The 22,910-nt window shown below is 24.3% G+C and overlaps 1 protein-coding gene across 3 annotated transcripts; it reads right to left on the minus strand.

Moving 5' to 3' along the window:
* Positions 1-4,081: 4,081 nt before the first annotated feature.
* Positions 4,082-20,223, minus strand: LOC105367267 (uncharacterized). 3 transcript variants are annotated; one of them, XM_011505917.1, is made up of 4 exons: positions 20,032-20,223; positions 16,730-16,956; positions 15,306-15,454; positions 4,082-4,345 (listed from the first exon to the last, which is right to left on the minus strand). In XM_011505917.1, exons 2-4 carry the CDS (start codon positions 16,782-16,784, stop codon positions 4,142-4,144), a joined length of 408 nt encoding a protein of 135 aa, XP_011504219.1. In that variant the 5' UTR covers positions 16,785-16,956; positions 20,032-20,223; the 3' UTR covers positions 4,082-4,141. The 3 variants fall into 3 exon arrangements, with proteins under 3 accessions (XP_011504219.1, XP_011504220.1, XP_011504222.1); XM_011505920.1 differs by lacking the exon at positions 4,082-4,345 and adding an exon at positions 12,738-12,806; XM_011505918.1 differs by lacking the exon at positions 16,730-16,956.
* Positions 20,224-22,910: the final 2,687 nt, after the last annotated feature.

The following is a 22,910-nucleotide window of genomic DNA, read 5'->3' on the forward strand; positions in this document are numbered from 1 at the left end:
AAATTAAATTCTGTATTTAATATCATATGAATATTGTATAATATAATAATAAAATCATATGTTACTGTAATCTTGTTTTTTTTATGTATTCGAACTAAATATATTATTTCAAGAACATAATAGCTTCAACGCCAATATATTATAACTATTATTTTAACATTGAGTTTCGATTATTCGTTACACATAAAAATAAAGCTTAAAGATTCTTCCCGCAGCATTTTCTAACATTATGATTCGATGTACAAAAAATGTGTAGCTGTATATTATCACAATCATTTATTTATACAATGGCAAATACAATATGTTATTATCAAGGAGGCCAAGTAACTTCAAATAAAATTTTAATTAACTTATTTAGAAATTTTATTATTAGTAAACTTCTCATACTACCAGTCTCTTATGTTCGACTTAAACCTCGAGCGATTTTTCAGATAAAATTTTAAACAAATTTAGCATTTACAGAGAATTTTTCATACTATACTCTAAATATTTTTAAATATTTCCATTAGTATATTTCTACTAACAATAAACGTAGCTATTTGCTTTGTGTAGTTTTTTTAATTTTTATTTATTCCAATATAATATACATTATATTATTCTCTGCGCACAATCAATTCGCGATTGATATGTTTATATAATTTTTTAAAATTGTTTTTATTAAATTATATTTTATGGTTAAATGATAAAAGAGGTGTTTCTAGTAATTTTTTAACATTTAATTATTACATTAAATATGATTTTATAATAACTCTAAATAGCTTATTTCAATATTAAAAATAGATAATATTTTACCTCTAAAACTACTTATTTTCGAAAGTTCTAAACATGTATTTAATAATATGTATTCAAAGTTGAACTTGAAATATAAAATAAAGCTGACAAAATGCCAACAAAACTATTTGTGACACTATAGTTACTAATTCAGTAATGTTTATAATGACATTAATATTTTTATAATTTGTTAAATATTTATTTATATTGTGTTTATTCTTTATTGTATTTATAAATAAAATGATGACTTTATTTTTATTTTTTTGTTCTTTGTGTTCCACAAAATATAGTACTAATTTTTTTATCAATTAATAAGAATCATTTGCTTTAATTATATAGTTTACTTTCTATCCTATTTAATGATGAAACATTATTTATTTACGACATCTCATAGATTATAATAAATATTAGCTTGAAAAATTAAAATAGAAAAAATTTTTTTTTGTTAGTGATTTTTACTTGTAAAACTTATTATTACTATATAAACAATTTTTTCTCAAAAGCTCATGTGCAATTTCGATATTTCTTTCGTTAAACTATTTTTAAAATATTTAGATAAACTCTCTTATTTATATGCTTGACATGGAATTTTAAAGAATATTTACATATAGTGAATATTTGTATTTACTGTTAAAATTATTAAGATTCTGTAAACCTGAGAAATACGACGTTACATATATAACAATTACAAATAAATGGTTATTATAATTTTATTATAATATAAATATATAAAAATTCAATATTTATATTTGAAAAATTAATAGGATTTAAAAAACCATCGTATTTCCATGTCCTTCAATATGAGAAGTTGTTCGATTACAGCAATGTTTTTGTAATTTTTTCATTTATCTATTATTCTATCATCATATTTCTAATTATATCACGTGCTATTACGTGCATAATTTTCTTTAATATCTTAACGGTTAACTAAACATGATGTAAATGTTCAAGTTTCGTATATTTTCAATAGCTCAAAAATTAAACGCCCAATTGTGTTTTGCAATATTGCAAAACATTTTATTTACTATGTTTAATAATCATGCACAATTAAAACTGCGTTATTTATTATTATACTTCGCTTATTATTGTACAAATGATAATTTACTAAAATAATATAATTTCAATTATTCGTTAATATGTTCAATGAAGATTATCGTACCGTGTGTAATAAAGTAAGCAAAGAGAAAATGAATGTACTTATTTAAAACTATGCAATTATCATCACAGTAAGAGAATACATACTATGCTAATAATACAAATGTATAAATAAAAAATAATTATAAATTCAATATTTCCATTATATTATGAGAACTTGTATAATGAAATAAGATTAACTTATAACAGAATATTTGAATTTATTAACCTATTATTAATATCTTAATAAATTAATTTTTATAAATGCACAAGTTATATTTGTCATAACAATTAAATTATAATACCGATACAATTTTATCGTTCGATATTAGTCTAATAAAAAATTAATTAATTGAACAATATGATAGTGCGCGCATGCATCACAGTGACGATAATGTAAATTCGTTTTCGTTTAAAAAGAACTAATCCATCGTAATCGTTGTAGTGCTATTCACCATAAATGCTCTTAAAATAATAAAATCGTGAAAACTGATAAAAAAAATATACACCTTACATGCATACAACTCTTAAAAAGTTACTTCATAATTTCCTACTCTTGATACCTGTATATTTCCTGTTTCTTTTATAAAATAGCTGCTACATAGATTTGCATGTATACTATCTACCTAAAAGTCGGCTACAAACATAAACTCTGACATCTTGTATGGTTGTCAGTTAATTCTTGCTCTCGGTTTCTCTCACATTCGTCCACCACTTCTCCTCAATCATTTTTCCTGTCGTATCAGCATTCGCATTAAATCCATGTTGTTTATAATACACCAAAGACATAGTCTTTAAATTATTCTCATATGTCATATTGATTTTCTCCAAATACTTGTAATGTGAATCTCTGATGAAACAGAATACTAAACACTTTTATTTACTTTCAAACCCGTTAAATATTTATACTTCTGAAAAAGTGCAAAATAATTTGAAAATAACATTTTAAATAATAGAAAATAACGTTTAAAATAAATCAACTCATTTTATTATCACAATTTTTACAAATTTTATAAAATATTAGTACCGTGAAATTTTTAGTTATATAATTTATTGTTAAATTAAGTAATAGTACTTTGTGTTAAATATTAAGTATTTCTAAAAATTGTCTTAATAATGTAATAGCAAAAATATAAGTAAATAATGACAACGACTAATTTACAGGATACCATAAATTACAAATATTCAAATACAATCTTCAGAAAATGGATTTAAATCAGTAGTGGAGTTTTTTGTGTGTGTAGTGGAGAAGAAAAAAGTAGTGGAGAACACTTTTATTAAAATTACAGAATTAAGTGATAATGGTTTAAAACTTTAAAAATTTAACTTTTTAAATAAAATATTAATTTTCAATTCTTTATTTTTAAATTTATATTGAAATCTGTAATTATATTTATAAATTATAAAATAGATACCTCATGTTTTAACGTATGACAATTTTCAACCTAATGATCAATCAAAGAGATTTTATAAAACAATAAAGATATGAAATTGGCATGATATACATTAAGATCCTATATAGGTTTGCTTTAATTTTATTGAAATAATTTTATGATGTGTATTTATATAATAACCAATTATTATAGTTACTTTTAATTGTAAGGCAGTATATTTGAAGGAAAACAATTAGCCATTTCTTAAATGTTTGATTATTTTCATAGAATTATATAGGTGTAGATTTATATATGTTTATTCATCCTATATGAGCTAATAGATTTCTTTTATTTTTATTAAATTACTTTCAATTTCAAATTTTTCTGGGACATTATCCATTACTTACTGAGTTGTGAATAGAAGTATTATTTTTATCTTGCGTCTACATTAGTACGACATATATATTAAATATTTTTAATGATATAAGGGTCCTCTAATTTTACGTACATTTTACGTGTTGTATATTGCCTGTTGTATATTTTTAAATATAAAAAGAATGTATACTCCTATGTTAAAATTCATTTCAGAAAATTCTTCAGCCTTGTGAAAATTGAAAAGTTTCACAAATTATATCAAATAATATTTAGTTGGCACAGATGCGTTGTCTTGGCAACTATTATCAGATCAATGAAACATTTATAAAGGCGGTAGCAATTTTAATCAGTTTAATGCAATCTATCCTAACAAGCAAAGTAAAACCATTATATTTGTACTAATGATAATTAATGATACTAACCATTTCTTAACCAGTAGAGACAATTTGATAACAGAGACTTCTATTCTTTTCATACGACATGAAAAGTTAAGAAGCTAGAAAGACAAAGGTCATCAGTTTTATCAGCACTGCGGCGAACGACAGCCATCGCAACAGCTGTTTTTGTTGATGGACGGACTTGGATCCTGCAGCTATAATTAAGTTGGGTTCATTCCAGTCGCCTGGGGCGTCAGTGCCATCGAGACATTCGAATTCGCAACATCGCTCGCCAACGCGAAACCTCTTGCATTTCTATAAAAAAAAAAAATAATAATAATAAACAACGAAGAAACACACATTTACATATGTATTAACGTGAATACGTCGATTTATTGAAAAATATGCGGAGCCAAACATAGCACTGAAAGAGAATCAAAATTCTTCCGTAATTAGTGCAAATGGCTTTTCATACAATTTAAAATTGCATATTGAATGCACTCGGCGGTACTTGATCGGTAGGCAATTGCTCCTCTGACAAGACAAGCACGTGGAGACATCAGAGAATCGGAGAACCGAGAGTTTTAATAATGTCGTTACGTGGAAATATATTCCGCGTGTGCATCGATAGCCCAAGGGTAATTCTGCGCCTCGAGGTTATTTAAGGCTCAATATATGCAGCGTTACCATAAGGTTTTATTAAAAGCATGGTAATTCGATGAATGAAGGAAAAGCAATTGTAAATGTTACTACATGTGTGATAGTGCTTTTGACGAGAGAACTCCCTGTACATGTTGGGAATTTCCTGTCCCATCGATTTATCTATTTTCGGCAAATTCCATAACACCGAAATATTAGTTTACTATTGCTGATCCATTCTATACCAAGAATATTATACATTTAAAATATTTTAAAATGACAAATGGAAGATTATGTATGAAATGTTAGAAATATCTACAACATTGAAAATGTGACTAGCAAAATGATTTCAATAAACTGTAAATAATATATTGTGATAATAGTGTTTTATCAAGCAATTATTTAAAACATTCGTATATATAATAAGAAAATGTAATGAATTTATAGATGTACATAGATCAAATTAAAAAATGTACTGTTGACGACAACGTAGTTTCACGGTAGCTGATTCATTGAATAAATACATATCACATATATCTTATACTTTAGCAGATAAATTGGTTGATAATAAAAATATTAATATATAAATAGATTATAAAACAAATCTTAATTGTTTAATATACAAAATATTTTAAATATTTACGCTTTGAGCAAAAAACGTCAATTATGCTATATTTCAGATGGAGATCCTCGTATAAAAAAGTAAAGCTAATATCGACATGTGTTAAATTCATTCAAATTTATTTATTCAAGGAAATTTTGTTTTTAACTTTTTAATGAAATTTTTATAGATTATTACATTTGCATACTTTATAGTAAAAAGAATTTTAGTTGGCATGATATTAAATTAAATTTAAAAGCTATCTGAAGTTTATTCTATGAAAAACAATGTAAAACTAAAGTAATAATTATTATCACAAAACAAAACACTCAACTATATTATGTTCAATATCCGTTGGATCATAAAAATTTATTACTCCTCGTTAAATACTGGATAAAAGGATTACTATCGAGATAAACTTCATTGATAATATTAAATTGTATATTAAAGAATTTAGTGATACATATAACATATGGATTTCAGCAAAATACAATGTATGATTATTTTCATTCATTTTTTAATGTGCGCCTTACTTTATTTTTGTTATAATAATTTAAAAACTATATACTATTTTAACGAAGAAAATTATGTCACTTCACTAAATAAGTATTATTATTTTTGAGTTAACCAAAATAATTTTTTAAATTATTCATAATCTATCTTATCAATCAATCTTATCAAGTTTTCAATCTTATCAATCTTATCATGTATAATGAAATTAAATTCATTCTTATGTCATTAAAAAATTAGTTTGCCATTAATGTATAAGTAGGTTATTATATAAACCAATACAACGAAAAACTGTTATCCTTTTTAGTTGTGGCAACGTTATCATAGATATCGAATCATAACAAGAGTAACTTGTACTTGTCAACATGCGCTATTTTTCGACATGTATACCCTCCTTGCCAAATTCTTATATTTCACGTATTTCGTATTTCAAAGACAAGAATATCAAATTACAAATCTTATGCTACTCGAAAATTCTGACATTATCATTAAGATGAATGAAGGTTCTGAATTTAATAGTAAATATTATTGATAAACCTTTCAAAAAAGGACAAATATAATATTTAATTTTAAATTTTTCTATTAATATCCTAATATTTAATTAGTCATTCAATAAACTTCAAACGTTATAATTATAAAGATAATTGATATATTAAAACTTTCTACATTTCTTAATTCATGTTTTACGCCTTTGATTCTTAATATCTTCGATTAAGAGATATTTACATAAAAATCACATATGAAATAATAAGAGATTAATTCTAAATTGTTTTAAACTATTTCATCATATTTATTCAAACACACATTACGTACAAAAATGGCAAGTTTTAAGAACTTCCTTGAAAATGTTTCGTCTTAATGTATTTATCTTTTAAGTTAAGAATAATTAAGTACAACCTTCGAGGTTCCATATATACGATATAAATATAGCTCAAATGAAATTTAATTAAAAGTAAATAAATATTAACATTTCGATGAAAAATGAGGTTTCTAAATAATTAAGATTCAAATGAATTTCATATATAATTAATAGAATACTATCGTGATACTTTATTATAAAAAAAATTTCCACTTTTCTTTCTCCTAAAAATGAAAATCTTGTACAAATTGTTATATAGATTTTATAAGAATCCATATAAATTAATTTAGTTATAGTAACTGAATGTAAGTGATTGTACAAAACTAGAAAGCTTACACAAGCAATTTAGTAAATAACATGCATCTTTACTGTAACTATAATATGATAATATACAGAATCTAATTATTGAATCTAATTAATTGACTTGCTACTATTTATACAGTAGAAGTTTATATAAATAATCCTTTTGAATGGGCGTTTTAAATATATTTATTATGAATACAACTATAATATTAATTTTCTGTGTAGATTATATAGTAGAAATTAGATAAATAAATTAATAAATTAATTTAATTATAAGAATATATGTGTTTGTAAATATATATAAATAAATATATTTTTGAAAATATAAGCTCTTAATTAAACAATGAAAAATTGAAATTCTAGTAATTTTAACAATTGCGCAAAAATTATGTTTAAATTTCAAGACACTTTGTCCATATTTCCTGGCAAACGACTTTTATCATTATACTCTTTAGGCCACACACCTAGAATTATATCTTAAAATGTATTATTTACCTAGCTAGCTCGTCTCAAGCGACAGATCAGTAATTGAACTTTTAATTTTCGCAACAATACCGATAGCGTAGCGCATACAAAGAAGGGATATACGTGCATGACGTCGAGTATCCGCCGTGACCCAATTCTCTATACCTCCAGATTTTGCCGCACGACTTCGCGTTCCATCGTTGCCCTCCCCCCTCGCTCCGTTTCATACTGCACTGCACTCGCTGGTCTCTCGTTCGCTCGCCCAATTCTACCCCGCGTACGCAAACATGTCTAGTTCACTTTTCTTCTTGCGCTAGTATTTGCTCTGTCGCTTTCTTCCAAGAGCTTTATTTTTATGAGTGATCGATGAAGCGAAATAGTGAGAGTAGAAGGAGCAAACTAAACCCCGCAAGCTTTAATTGCACTAGTGTCCTGGTGAATCGGTTGGCAATCAAGAGTAAAATAACAAAAAAGATCGACGAAGTTAGAATTTGTGTCCCTAAAATAATTATCATGCACTCCTTTGTGAGATGTCCTAGAGCTTTATCTTGTTATTTTAATAAACTTAATAAACTACTTAATAAACGAAGCCATGAATTTTTTCATAATATTACTACTAATATTATATATATATATATATATATATATATATATATATATATATATATTACTACTAATTATAAAAAAAAATTATAAATTACTACTAATTATAAAAAAGGTGTAAACTATGGCCTGCCAGTTTTATTGGCTACCTGGTCGATGTGAAATGCTAATAAAGAAATTAACATTTCGAGCGCCTTGCGAGTGTAGCGAGCGTCAACCGAGAATAGTAGGGGTCGATCCTTGATGGGGAACTTGACATTATCAATTGTATTATTTTCAAGCATGCAATTTTAATTCAGAAAAATGATATATACTGTAACAAATTTATGGTTAAATGAAATTATAATTAAAATTCAATTAGAAATAACTTGTAATACAATATTATTACTGATTTTAATTTATGGTCGAATTTTCATGAAATCATAGAATTTGAAAACCCATTGTTTCAATAGAATCATTCCAACCGATATGGTTTTCATTTCAAATATATTTTAAGATATATTTTCCTATAGATATTTAAGAAAAATTAATGTATCCTTAAGATATAGAAGAATTTTTTATAATGTAGATGATGTATAATTCAATAAAAAGTATAATATCTAGTATTTGCAATATTCAATGAATCAAAAGAGCACTATTCATCATTAAATATAATTAAAAAAAAATAATAAATCTAGATAATGAATAGATAACGGAAAATGTATTAAATTAGGAATTAATGTGGTTGAAATTATACAATGATAAAAATATGCGTAAAATTATAAATGTTTAAAAAATGATAACATCAACATATTATCTTATATAGTACAAAGTTTTATATAATATCATTCGATTAGAATAATATTTAATATATTTTTGATCGTGTATAAAAAAATTCTTGTTTTAAAAACTGAAAATTTATTCTTATATATTTTAATAAAAATTATATAATTTCCAATTATTTGCAATGTATATACATATAAGAAATTCTTTATATTTCAAATTCGGATTCTCCGGGGATAATATAAATAATTATGTAAATCAATTCCAAATTTGTTATGAGCACAGATATATTTTAATCTAGTTAATATCTTTTATTTAGAGCTACGCGTATTCGAACGTGCATTCTATAGAATTTAAAATAAATTGTTTAACAATTTTATTTTGTTATTACATTGAATCCTTTTAAGTTCAATTTGAATAAACATGTACCAAAATTATCCATAACTTTATATTCATTTCTCTATTTAGTTATTTTATTCATGTGCGCAAACATGTGAATATATATGTACATATTTCTTTCTTAATTCACTATTGCGATATTTAGTTCTGAAATATCATGTATATTTAGAATGCATTTCCTATTGGCCATCTATTCTTCTACGTAGCCATCTACTCATGTACTCTTTTAAATTAAATGTACCCACGAAAGAAAAGTTAATTGATTGACATGTCGCGGCTTTGGCTTCATTAATTGTCAGGTTATCTAACAAGGCTGTCAGTTTGCGTAACGATCTATCTATAGGATTGCACACGATGAACGTAAGCACTTAACTCATAATTGAAGGGCGTTAATCGAAAATGATATGCGATGACGTATATTATGTTATAAGGTATTTCCATATATATGATATTGAATTAGAAATAACTATGAATAAATAATAATATATACAAGCTGTTGAGTGTAAATAAAGGAAAAGTAAAATAATTATCTTAAATAATTAACATTAATATTATTTAATATAAGTTCTTTAAATATTTTTGACACACAAATAATAAGGCTTTTAATATTTTAATTAAAATTAATTTATAATTTCAAAAATATTAATTAAATAATCATTGCTTCCACAAGTGAAAAATATATAATCACATTTAATATCACTTAATTTTGATATATATATATATATATATATCAAATATTATGTTATATATATATATATATATATATATATATATATATATATATATAATATGTAACAATCTGTTTATTTCTGTCTATTTTATATATTACTCTACTCAATAATAAAAAATAATAAAAATCGATAAAAATTTCCACAAATGTCTGGTAAAAATGAAAAACTTGAAAAATAGTTTATAAAACTACTATTAAAATGTTATCAAATAAGTAAAAATTTTTTTAGTATAAAAAACAAATGTAGTTAATATATAAAAATAAATGTATATTATTAAACTGTTATATATCTTTTTTTTAATGTTTTTATTTAAAAAAGTAATAAAACGTACTATTATTATTTTATTACATAATAAAGAATAAATCAAGAAAGTAATTATCTGTAATTCTATAATTATTTCAAATACATATACCAATAAATTTTTTGACAATAAAATAAATTCACCATAAAATAAATGTGTACAGCCTATCATAAGAAAGTATTATAACAATAAAATTCGTATTTTTAGACCATATCAGTCAGAACTAGTATATAAACTTATATTATATATATATATATATATATATATATATATATATATATATATAACAATTATATATTACAATTACATATACATACACTATCGTACATACATTAAAACTTACTAACGAACAAGTAGAAGCAACATTTTTTCATTCGATTAGTTTCCTCTAAACCATACTCTATACAAGTTTATAATTTGATTAACATATACTATTAAAATTTAAAAATACATTTATATATATGTAACATATATACCATCCTTCTATATGTTATTTAGTCAGTTTGTCTTTCATTTGAATTTATTATTGTTTACACATTTTTATCATACATTCCGAAATTTTTTTTTTCATCTCACGCTTACAGGAAATATCTGTATTAACGGTTTAACTGTAAGAAATTTTGCTATACAGTTTGGATCGATCTATATTCATCTAAATTAGATGTTAAATACATTTAATTTTAATGTTTATTAAAAGATGAATTCTGAAAATTCATATCATATTTATTTATTATTTGTAAATATTATGATTAAAAAGACAATTTAACTGTTTCAATAACTGTCTAAAATATTAATAAAATAAATAAAACTTCAAATTGTTAATAATTGGTAATATTACTAAGAAATAAAAACATTATTATATCATTGATATAAATGTCAGTTTTACGGAAAATAAAGAAAATAATCAAATTAAAAAAATAAAAGGATAAATGTATGTGCATAGCAGTATACTATCATAGTATATATGTTTTTAAATAACCAGATCCTTAAATAGCTAATAAAATAAATATAAATATGTCAAATATAATAGATAATTAAGTAACAACTTAATTTAATACGCATCGTTACTAAAAAGTATAAATCAACAACATGATTTTCAATTTTTTCCACGACGCTTAACTATCATATCAAACGTATTAGAGAATCATTTATAGTAATAATAAACTTTGATCCAAATGATAAAATGATAAATTAAATATGACTCATTATAGTGCATTAATAAAAAGCTAAAGTAAAACGTTCATAAAGCAGGTAGTATCGTGTTCAAACGAATTCAAAGAGGTCACTCCTATCTTGGGCGTCATTCTTGACAGATTAAAACAAGAATAATAAAAAGTAATATATATGTATGTGTAACGTTTATTTTTAGCTAAGTATTTTTTTTATCTATAATTATTTTCATAATTAAAAATAGTCCGTTGTGGACACTTCATTCGTGGATATAATCAGAAATGAGTGTAAATTTATTTGAAACTTATTGTTCACAAAACATTACGAGTATTTAATTATTTTCATGTAAATATTCGTAAATTTTGTGCTTAAAAAAACTTTATCGTGAAGTTTAATTGATGAAAATGTGAAAATATCCAAAAAAAATTTCAAAAATAATAAAATTATTATTTTTATATTAAATGCTGTATCATGACTTAAAAATCAAAAAATATAATTTTGTATTCAATATATAATAATTATAGAAGTTATAATAAGACATTATTTACATGAATATTGTGAATATTAATAGTCAATTTATAAAATATTTATTCTTATAGATTTTATGAAACATGAAAAACGCATATGTTTTTTTACATTTTGAATAACATAAATATACATATTGAAACACTTGGAAAATATCTGTAATAATTGTATATTTTAAGCGAAGGTAAATTATCGACCAATTAAAATTGATACGATTATTTCTATTAAGCTTCTACATTTACAAATAATAATTCAAATATAAGTAATTTAATTATTTGATAATGCATGATTTTCACATTAGATTTCTAATCGTTTTGTTTAATGATTGGTACTTTATGAAATATCTGTTTATAATAATAAATTAATAGGGGCATAAAGTTAAAATGTAAAAAATCTTGCAGTGCATAAAGTAATTACAAAATATGCGAAATTTTAGATTGTAAACATACTATTCCATAAACGTTACAATGTTGCGTGATAATACTTATATGTATATATATATATTTCCGGGAATGTAGTTAATATTCTAACTCTTTTAAATCAATGTGCGTGCATCATGTATGTTTTTTTTTTAATATACTCCTAATAACGCAAATGCGCGGACAATAATAACATATGATTAAGCTAGTGCTTTTTTAATTTTTTAGAAAAAATAAAAAATAATCGTAATAACTTAATGATATGTAAAAATGATGTATAATACATTGTTTAAATAACATTAAATTTTAATCTAATATTTACTACTTTCTATGAACAAATTTAAGAGATCATGTTTTTATACAAATATATAGTTCAATTAAGAAAGCCTTCATTATTAAATTTTGAGATAGTTTTCACATCTTTTGGGCAAATCGCATACCAATTCCGACTTGCATTCATGACTTGCAATTATATCAAAACTTCCAGTCCTGTAAATAGTATCATTTTTAAATAAAAATTTATAATAAAATATATTTACATCAGTAATTTAATTATAGAAAATCTTATCTATTATTATTCCTCATATCGCCCGGATGATTAATATATAATTCTTAAATTCATTATTTACAAATTATATTGTATTTGTCAATTAGTCATAGAAATTTATATAAAATATCTTATATTAACAACTTATAAAAGTTTTTGAAAAAAAAATTTTCTTTTAAGCTTTAGAAGCTAATATAACTATTGTAGAAAATTAATTTAAAATATCTACAATCTATTTTATTATTTCCAATTCACACTAATTATTTCTTACAATATTTCATAGAAAATGATATATCAAGTATTATTAAAATTTTTTTTATCACAAACATCAATATCTAAAATCATAATTTAATAAATATAAGAAGCGTAAACATTGTTAACATCTAAAATTAATATATTATATTTTCATTAATCTGAATAATTTTTAATGTATTTTATGTATATATTTATTTTGATAATATATGATTTTCAAGTATGAAATATTTAATTTTAATATCTTTAAATGATATTTAAATAAAAGTTGCCAATTGTTTGCAGGCTTTTTAGAATATTATCTAAAATAATAAATATAAAAGAAATATAAAAGGTATCGTTGACTTTTCTAATAATTAAAGTTTATATATAGGTTACGAATTCTAAATTTTCGAAAAATTGAAAAAATTTTCTTTTGGAATAAATTAAAATATTTCTTTAAATTATTCTCGATATCTATTTAGTACCACTTTTTTGTACATTTGTATCTATCTCGAGTGTTATATATGATCGGAACTTCAGATTAAATGGATTTACCCACTTTACAAAGGCTAGAATTGCAAACCTGAAGTCAAATCAACGTATTTTCTATTTATGAGTCTACTCAATAAATTAAAACCTTTAAGTAAAGAAAATTCAAACTTATTAAATTAAATAATATTAATTTTGAAAATTATGATGTTATTCTTTGCTTCTCTAATTTCATTTAATCCTATTTTATGTAAATCATAATTAAATTAATTTATATTCAAAATTAATTAACATTAACTAACCAATATTAAACTTAAATATTAAAACTAATTGATATTAAACATTAATAAATATTAATTAATTAATATTTAAATTAATTAATATTTAAATTAATTAATATTCAACATTAAACATTGATTTAAATTTAAGTCCGGTTTATTCTTATTTTATATATTTCACTTCTACTTCTTATGCTATGTTCTTCAAATATAAAATTTTTGAAGTGTTTTTAATAAATTGATCGAATTTCAGTTTAAGTAATACATTGCCATTTTCATTCATTAATTACTAAGTATATTACATATACTGAAAATTCCTCATTTTTTAATAATAATTCTAATAACTTGCATAATATATTATGATGTACATGATATTGACTTTCCTTGATCTAAAAAAAATGTAAACGAAATTTCATTTTCATCCTTAAGGTTTCGTTAATAGACCGTTCAATATGTATGAATAGTAGACATCTAATAAAATATTTAGTAACAATTAAAACTAGAAGATGTTTTTTTAATTAACAAAGTAATTCAATCATCGTAAAGAAATTTTTGACAAATCGTAGCATGCATTAAGAATACTATGAAAAAGATTATTTTCAATTTGAGTTAGCAAGTTGTCCATCGTGCAGTGTATATTATAGATAAAGTCTTTTTGAATCATCATTTGTTTCAGTCACTTGAAAACTAACTGCCTGACGTATATATTAAAAAAAAAAAAGAAAAATACTTAAAAATTTATTATTTAAATAATTGAAAGTATTCAATTCAATGACATACGGTACTTAATCATAAATATAGTTTATATGTTTTTTCTAAGCACAGAGGAGTAAATTCAGAAAATTTTATTTTGAAAAATTTTATGTACTAAAATAATATTTTTAAAACTATGTAAGTTTTTTCAAATGCTCTTAACTATATAGTAGTACTGTCTGGAAATTTTTTTAGAATAAAACAACTTACTTTTGTTTACCTAAACATTTCATGCATTGGGTAACTTAATGAAGTGTTTACTTAATGATTACTTATAAGTATTTACGTTTATACATTAATAATGATAAATGTCTCGTTAAAATGAATCAAATAAATATGTTACTTTAAGGAAAAATCAATATTTATTATTATTAAATATTAAATTTTTGTATGGTATTTAAGAGTTAGAAAAAGTTAATTTGTCTAATTATATGAAAATGTTGTTAAATAAAGAAAATAGGATATTATCACCATTTTGTCAGTATAAAGTTGCGGAACAGGATAAATTTCAAGTATATGTATCTACGACTACTTGAATTAAATTTACGCCGAATCAACTCCTCCCCCTAACTCCACATATACGCATGTATGTACAAAGAGGGAGATAGTGAAAGTGAGACATACACATACAGGTATATACATATCAACATTAAGATATATTTTTTACATGTCTAATGCAATACTTACGTATGGCGGCGTACAGTAAATAGCTTGACACCACATTGGCTCCGAATGGTAGCAAACGCAGAGACTACAAACGGCGGGACCCGGAACGTAGAGTAACCCGTGTTTCACTGTTCCACCCTGGAAGTCGGTGCAATTCTCCTCGAGAGCATCTTGAATCAAGGGTAAAGAGAATCGGAATTTCATATGTGAATATATACGCTACTACTGCTTTTCCTCTTGATTTTCATAATCAACATTTTCCGCTCATCCCGCTGACTTTCTAACTTTCTCTTTTCCATGTTAGGCTGACCTATTTTTTACTTTATCTAATAATTTTATTTTTCGAATATAATATTCGCCAAGCTGCGGAAGCAAACTTTATAAGTCAGATCGATTCTCAATATAATATTTAATAAAAGTATACCATTTATTTAAACATTTATTTTATTTAAAAGTTATTTAAAACTATACAATAAAAGTAAGTTTGATATTCTATGGAAATACTAATAAATATGCGCATTTGTTTATAATGATATTAATGATAATGGCGCAATATCTTTAAATAATCAAAGCTTATTAAAGATATTGTAAGTAAGTACACGCACTTGAAACACATATATTTCAATAAGTTTTTATTTTAATTAAATTTATTTATGAGTTAATTTTATGGAAAAAGACCTTGAATCAGAAATACTTGTAAAAAATTTCTGATTTGAACTAATATTGCTCTCTACAATTTAATGGTTTTAATTAAAAAACGTATGAAAGAATAACATGAAATACCGTTTTAAATTCTTAAATAGTATTTTGATAGAAAATTCAATAAAGGTTCAAGATAATATATTCAGATAAACGTTAACAATGTATTATACATTTGTAGATAAAGAAAAATAAATTCAATTTTCCGTTTAAAATTTTGTGTAATTAATTATTTATACAAATCCTTTATCAAAGACTACAGATGTCTGATAATTTAACTATGGTGAAAACGAAATGCATAAATCATAGACATATATATATATATATATATATATACATATCATTTTAGTACGACGAGGAAATGGATCATGTTTCTTGACTCAAAAAAATTAATAACAAGGTAAAATTATAAAATTTTAAATTATTTATTTTAAAAGCTACATATTTCATATATTCTCCTATTGATATTTAGCTTCAAATTGAAAATTATATTTTAGATTAGTCATTTATCGAAATTATGTTATACTACAAAATCAAAATGTTTTATAAAATTATATATGTATTTTCGATTTATGAATTGCTTGATTTTCGCAAATCTTATACCATTTTTGTTTACTTAATGTATTAGTGTAGATTAATGTAGTTAGATGAAAATAAAGTACTTAATAAAGAAAGATATTAACAAGCAAATTAAACAAAAATGAAAATTACAATGTATTTCACACAGCGGGATAAGCAATAATCACCTGTTTTAACAAGAAAAAGTAGTAGAGTAGTAAGATAAAACATTCTGGCCATCATCCCCTAATCACCAACTGTAGTTGCGTAAATATCAAGGAAGATGAGCCCTTCCGAACTGACAAGACTCAGAAATTGAAGTTCCTCAAATAGGCGGAAGTAGTTGATGGCCGACCTCAGTTATTTCGCGAGCGATTCGCTCGACAGCTCCTCTAGCGACACAAGGAACCGCTTGCTGCATACAGCATGCAGTCACGGCATACACGGACACACAAATTGTGTTGGAAATCAGTGTGAGTTAAGACTTTTGTAACGTATGCATTTGTCATTGAGGGAAGTGCGCATGGAACGAGGCTTTAGGCGCCGAAGCTTGTAAATGCTCATAAACGGGTGCCGAGGCAGGTGTTATGTGCTTGCTGGCCAAGGATAAATTGCTCGAAAACAGTCAACCTGTTCTGCATTTGGCTCGTTTCGCACATTAAGCGGAAATTAGCTCATTATGGATTATTCAAAATACTTGCAAGGGTATTTCTATTATTAAATATTTATACTCCTACGATCATTATCACCCTCTCTTCAACTTTTATTCAAAGTAATAAATATTGAATTATTCGTCCGCATAAATTATTGAAAATTAAATTAAAAAATCTATAAAAATATTCTCAATATAGAATTTTTAAAAGTGACTTATTCTTTCACCATGTTTAATCAATTGTACAACATGAGTAGAGTATCAATAAAAATATTGTTTTTGACTAATTTAATAAAATATCTACTCATATTGAAATGGAAATCTCACAATACGAAAATTAAAGTGTGTGCGTATTTATTTAAAATTATCATGTTTTCATAAAATAAGGAATATAATAAGTATTTCATGTTAATTGTATTTTTAGAAAAAATTTAAATTAGATTAATTATTGAATTAATAGAGATTACATTCATTCTCCATTGCATCTACAAAATAATTTATTAATTCATTGCATTGTGTTGATATTTACTAAACGTTATTTATTTCAATTAAACAATTATAAATGCAATGTAAAGGATATTTTGAAAAAAAACAGATATTGCAAATAAAAAAGTTATAAAAGCTTGTATAGAAATTAATTACATGCAAGCAATATAATTAACTATCGATAAATATTATAATCGACAACTTTTATTATTATACTACTTTGCTTATACGACTCCTTCGTAATCGTCTATGAAAACAAATTATAAATTTAAAAAGTTTAAGTTTAATTATCTTATTTAAATTCGTATTAAGGAATACAGACAAATGTATTAATATCGATATATTTTCGGCCACATAATATTGGAGTTGATCAACTATATTTGTTGTTCCATTTAATAAATCTAAGAAAAAATTTATGAAATTATAATTGTAAATTTTTATATATAAGTATAAATTAATATAAAACTGATAACAGTTTAATTTATTTTATAAATTAATTAAACATATTTTGCCATAAACATCATTCATACGTAATTTATTCTGCGATAAGACAAAGATAATATGAATATAAATAAATTTCTACGAATATTTCATTACAATAAATTATAAAAACTGTTTCAATTTTTTTCGTTTTTCTTATAATATGGATGAAGTGTATATACACTATAAAATTAATATAATTAATGAAAAAATTGATTCGATCAAAAGATTTTTCAATATATTGATACGGTAGTATTAAAATAGTCATTTCTGTGGAAGAAAATTAAAATGTGTTACGTATTCAAACTGAATATTGTCTTCAGTAATAACATTTTAAACAAATTTTTCTTCATAATAAGAAAATTTAATTAGAACAGTAGTTAAATATAAAGTTATCTTAAAAACTTTTAATGGTCAATTAAATTATAATATATTGTATATTTTTATTATAATATTGATTAAACTTTTATAAATTAAAATATTGAATCGATTAAAAATTAATCGATTAAAAATTTGATGCATTTAAAAATATTTTAGATACAACTGTCACTATGCTTTGTAGCATATTTTACATAACTAATTTTACATTTACATTATAAAAATGAATTCATATGAATAAAAGTATTTATTAAATAGTTTTGTGTGCATGCTTTTCGATTTTAATAGTTTCCTTTATTAAGTTATTCGATAATCAATATATAGCATGAATAATGTATAAATATAAATGTTGAACATGAAAATGAGAACAAATTTTATTAACCAGTATGACAACTCTCAAATAAACTTAGATTATTATGTATTTTGCAAATTATTAATTATTCAAATTATTATTAATTTTATATAATACTTTATAATTTTTATATGAAATTCAGTTTATAACTTTCAATGTCTTGAAACAAGAAACAAAATTTATTTTTTAATAAAATTAAATTATCATTTTAATTCATTTCTGTAATTTTGTCGTATGTAATTAAGTTGAAAAACTTTTCATTGTTTATAAACCCTAAAATGAGCATTTTTTTAATATATCGAAGAATATAGGTATAGTCGAATTTTAAATCATTTTAACTAAAAGGTTCGAATTAAAAATATGAATGAAGTTTAAACAAAAAATTGCCGTAATTGTATTATCAATTACATAAATATGACTAAAATTATTAATTGATTTACTTCAGGCATATTAAATAAATAATAGTTCTTATAAATACATTTTATAAAAAAAAACAGATAATTTTAGAATAGTGAGTATGAAAAATTATATCAATAGAATTATAATAATTGCGCCTTTCTGGCATAATAACACTTATTATAATTATTATTCAATATACCCAATTTCAAAAATATAAGTGTATTTGCTGCATTACTCTTTTTTTGTAATAATTGCATGTACTATGTTAATTTGCTACTATCGTGGAGCAAATAACAGTAGAATTAGAAAATTTCTTTAAATGATCGCAATATGAATTGACTATGTAAACTAAAATACTGATTATAATCGGAAGCAATGAATGTTAAAGCCAATAATTTTAAATTTAGAAATTTCTTGACAAACTAACGAGAACATCACTTCATTTGGTTTCTTTTCTCTCATTCTTTTATTTCAATAACTTCCGTCGAACAAACTGTCATCGAAACTTAGCGAGAACATTGCCAAAGTACCAAGTCGTTTGGTAGCCAATATCGCAGGTGCAACATTATAAGCGAATGGGCGTTAAAATGACTTGGTGCAAAGGTGCATAAGTGCATGCGTGCAGCTTACAGCTCAGCCATTATTATTGGGGCGTACAGGTGCGTAGAAGCGTATTCCAGCGATGTCCGGACTGTATCTCGGCTTAGGTGTCAAAGCACATGCAATGGGTCAGAGGTCCCTACCTTCAGGCGACATATTTGGAGAACGTCCGGGCATACAAAGGAAGCTACTCCGGCGACGTCCTCCCGCAGTCCCTCTCAACGTTGGCCTCCGCACCTCATGGTAGCGGCCTCCGTTCGACCCAGGAGCACGCGCGTGACTGTCCGCCTCTGCCGCCGCTGCCACCGTCGTTGCATCCGTCGCCGCCACCACCGTCATCGTCGCCACCTCCACCGCCGTTGCTGCTGCGCCCCAACCGCTGTCGCAGCGCGACCCGACCGAGCAGCAGCAGCAGCACTGTGCCCCCCCCCCACCCCCACGGGTCGATCGAACACCTTCTTCCGCCGCATGGCCTCACTCGCGCCAGGGCGGCGAGTAGGTGGTGGGTGAATATATGGGTGGATGGGTAGGGCTCGGGATAGAAGGAGTACAAACGCCTGCGCTTACGTTCTTTTTTTCTTTGCACTGACCTTACTCTTTGTTGACCGTCCAATGTGGAAGGAACTGTTGCCGATGAACCATGTCCGTTATTATATAGGATACCGGGGCAGCCAACATTTTTTCGACTCTAACGGGACTACAAGCTCACCTCCTTGCCTCATGCTTGGAAGGTATCTTGTAAGGCTGATTTCGTCTACGGGTGGGGTTTGTCAGGCGATTGAGAGGCTGATGGGTAGAGAAAGTGAGTTGATTTTATTGCGCCGTGTGAATTATCGGTGGAATTGGAGTATTCTAAATAGGGAACACTCGATAACTATTCATTTTGCAATCGTGTAACCATTTTTTATTATCAAGATTGAGAGAGGATGAAAGCTTGTTTGATCAGAGAGATAAGAAGGGTTCGACTATTTTTATCCTTTACTCTGTGAATTACAAAAGATTAAAACAAAACTAACTAATGAATTAATTGAAATGTAAATTTTTATTTATGAATGGTAGATACACGAATAATAGCATTTTTTGCGGTTACTTACAAATTTTAATTGTATACCAGAATGTGAATTTGAAAGCCGCAAATTTTAATTTAAAAGTAACTGCATTGTTTATTTTAGACTAATCAGAAAGATCGAGAACAGACATATTTAAAATATAGTTAAATGTAGTAGTTAAATGTAGATTATATTAATTAGCATATGATTTTTTCTACAATTTCTTTCGAGATATTAAAAATTTTATTAAAATTTGTTAATATTTACAAATGGCGATATAAAACTAAGTATCTACAAATATATTTTAGTTTGTATACACATGACAGCGTTTTTTAATTTTCGTTAAAAATTTGATTATTATATAGGTCCTCAAACACATTAATTACATATTTAAAAAACTTAATCAATATTGCTTGTAACAAAATCTTTTGTTTAATAAAATCAGAATGTAAAAACGAATGTATATATGGAATTTATTAATTTCATTTAATTTTTTTATTTCGATTTTATAAATTTTATTAAAATGACAAAAATTTTGTTTTAATCAATTAATATTAATTTAATATTCATTAAATATATAAATTTATTTTTATTATTTACTAAATATTTAGGATTTAATAAATTTAATTTTTAATTTTTAAATTAACGACATATTTACATTAATATATTCGCTACGTAACTATATTATCACCTATAAAATTAAAAAACACAAACTGCAATATTTTAAATACGTACTTAAATTCATTTTTTAATAGTTTATTTTTTAATTTTAATAATTCAAAATATTTTAGTTTTATCACAAACCTTTTTGTACATACAAAATAGAAACAACATAATATTAAATGATATATAGATTTAGTAATTTGAAACTTGTACATTTATACTAAAAATCTAATTGACATTATTTTTATTTTTATTTAATTTCAAGACCGAAGAATTTGCACTTCTTTTTATTATAATAAATAAATAAATGTATAGAAAAAATAATATAGATAATGGCTAATATAGATTAAGTAAATAAATATACAGGATTCACAGGCATATTAATATAAAAAGTTAAAAAGATGTATATTTTATAGAACTATATAAATTATAATTACTGTTTTAAACAAATGAAAATAAAATGTGACATTTAATACTAACTTGAGGTAGGAAAAGGATATTATAATTATTAATCATGAATAGATTGAATATTAACAATAATGTACAATATACATGATACAATACAATACACGTTATATGAGAATTTTATAACTAATAATGACATTTATTTGCACAATTTTTAAAATTTATTACGACTTTTTATTAAGTTTATTAAATTAAATTAAATGAACTTAAATTGAATCTAACATTTATTAAGAGCATTAATAAATCATTAAAGATGAACTGTTATCTATGATACGATATTCTTGATTACTTTTAAATGAATCATTTTATTTGAGAATATTAAGTATATTTTATTCAATAACATTGATATTCAAATTGTTGATAAATTAATATTATTTTGACATTGTTGAATCTTTTAACTAAAGTAAAATTTCTAATGATAAATGGATGATTGACTTATATAATTATTCGAGTATTTTATATTTCCATTTAGTTTATTAATGAAGTAAGGTTATTTAAATTTAATTTAAATTAATTTAATTAATTATATTTATATAATAAAATTACCTTAACTTCGCTTTCTTGTTATATTTACACTTTTTATAATTCATTTTTATATAAACAGAAGTTGAATATAATTAAAATTATTGTCTTGCTTGAAAATTTATCCAACTATTGAATATTGTTATTAAATTGTTGTACAATGTGCATTTCTGTCGCAATTATTATACTACATGCAATTGTTAGATAAACTAGTGTTTAATCGGCTTTTGAGAATGTAGCAAGTGAATTGAAACTTTTAATTTTTTTTTTTTTCATTAAAAGATAAAGTTAATTATGCGCAGATATAATAATGTAATATAAAA

This window comes from Ceratosolen solmsi, unplaced genomic scaffold (assembly GCF_000503995.2).
Source record: "Ceratosolen solmsi marchali unplaced genomic scaffold, CerSol_1.0 scaffold7, whole genome shotgun sequence".
NCBI classification, from domain to species: Eukaryota; Metazoa; Arthropoda; class Insecta; order Hymenoptera; family Agaonidae; genus Ceratosolen; species Ceratosolen solmsi.

Bases quoted from the DNA above. Each gene is read 5' to 3' on its own strand.
- LOC105367267 (XM_011505917.1), bottom strand. From the start codon at position 16,784: ATGATGGCCAGAATGTTTTATCTTACTACTCTACTACTTTTTCTTGTT. The intron at 15,455-16,729 runs GTGATTATTGCT...CCTTGATTCAAG, and splicing joins ACTTTTTCTTGTTAAAACAG to ATGCTCTCGAGGAGAATTGC. The intron at 4,346-15,305 runs GTAAGTATTGCA...TTTTTTTTATAG, and splicing joins TTTACTGTACGCCGCCATAC to AAATGCAAGAGGTTTCGCGT.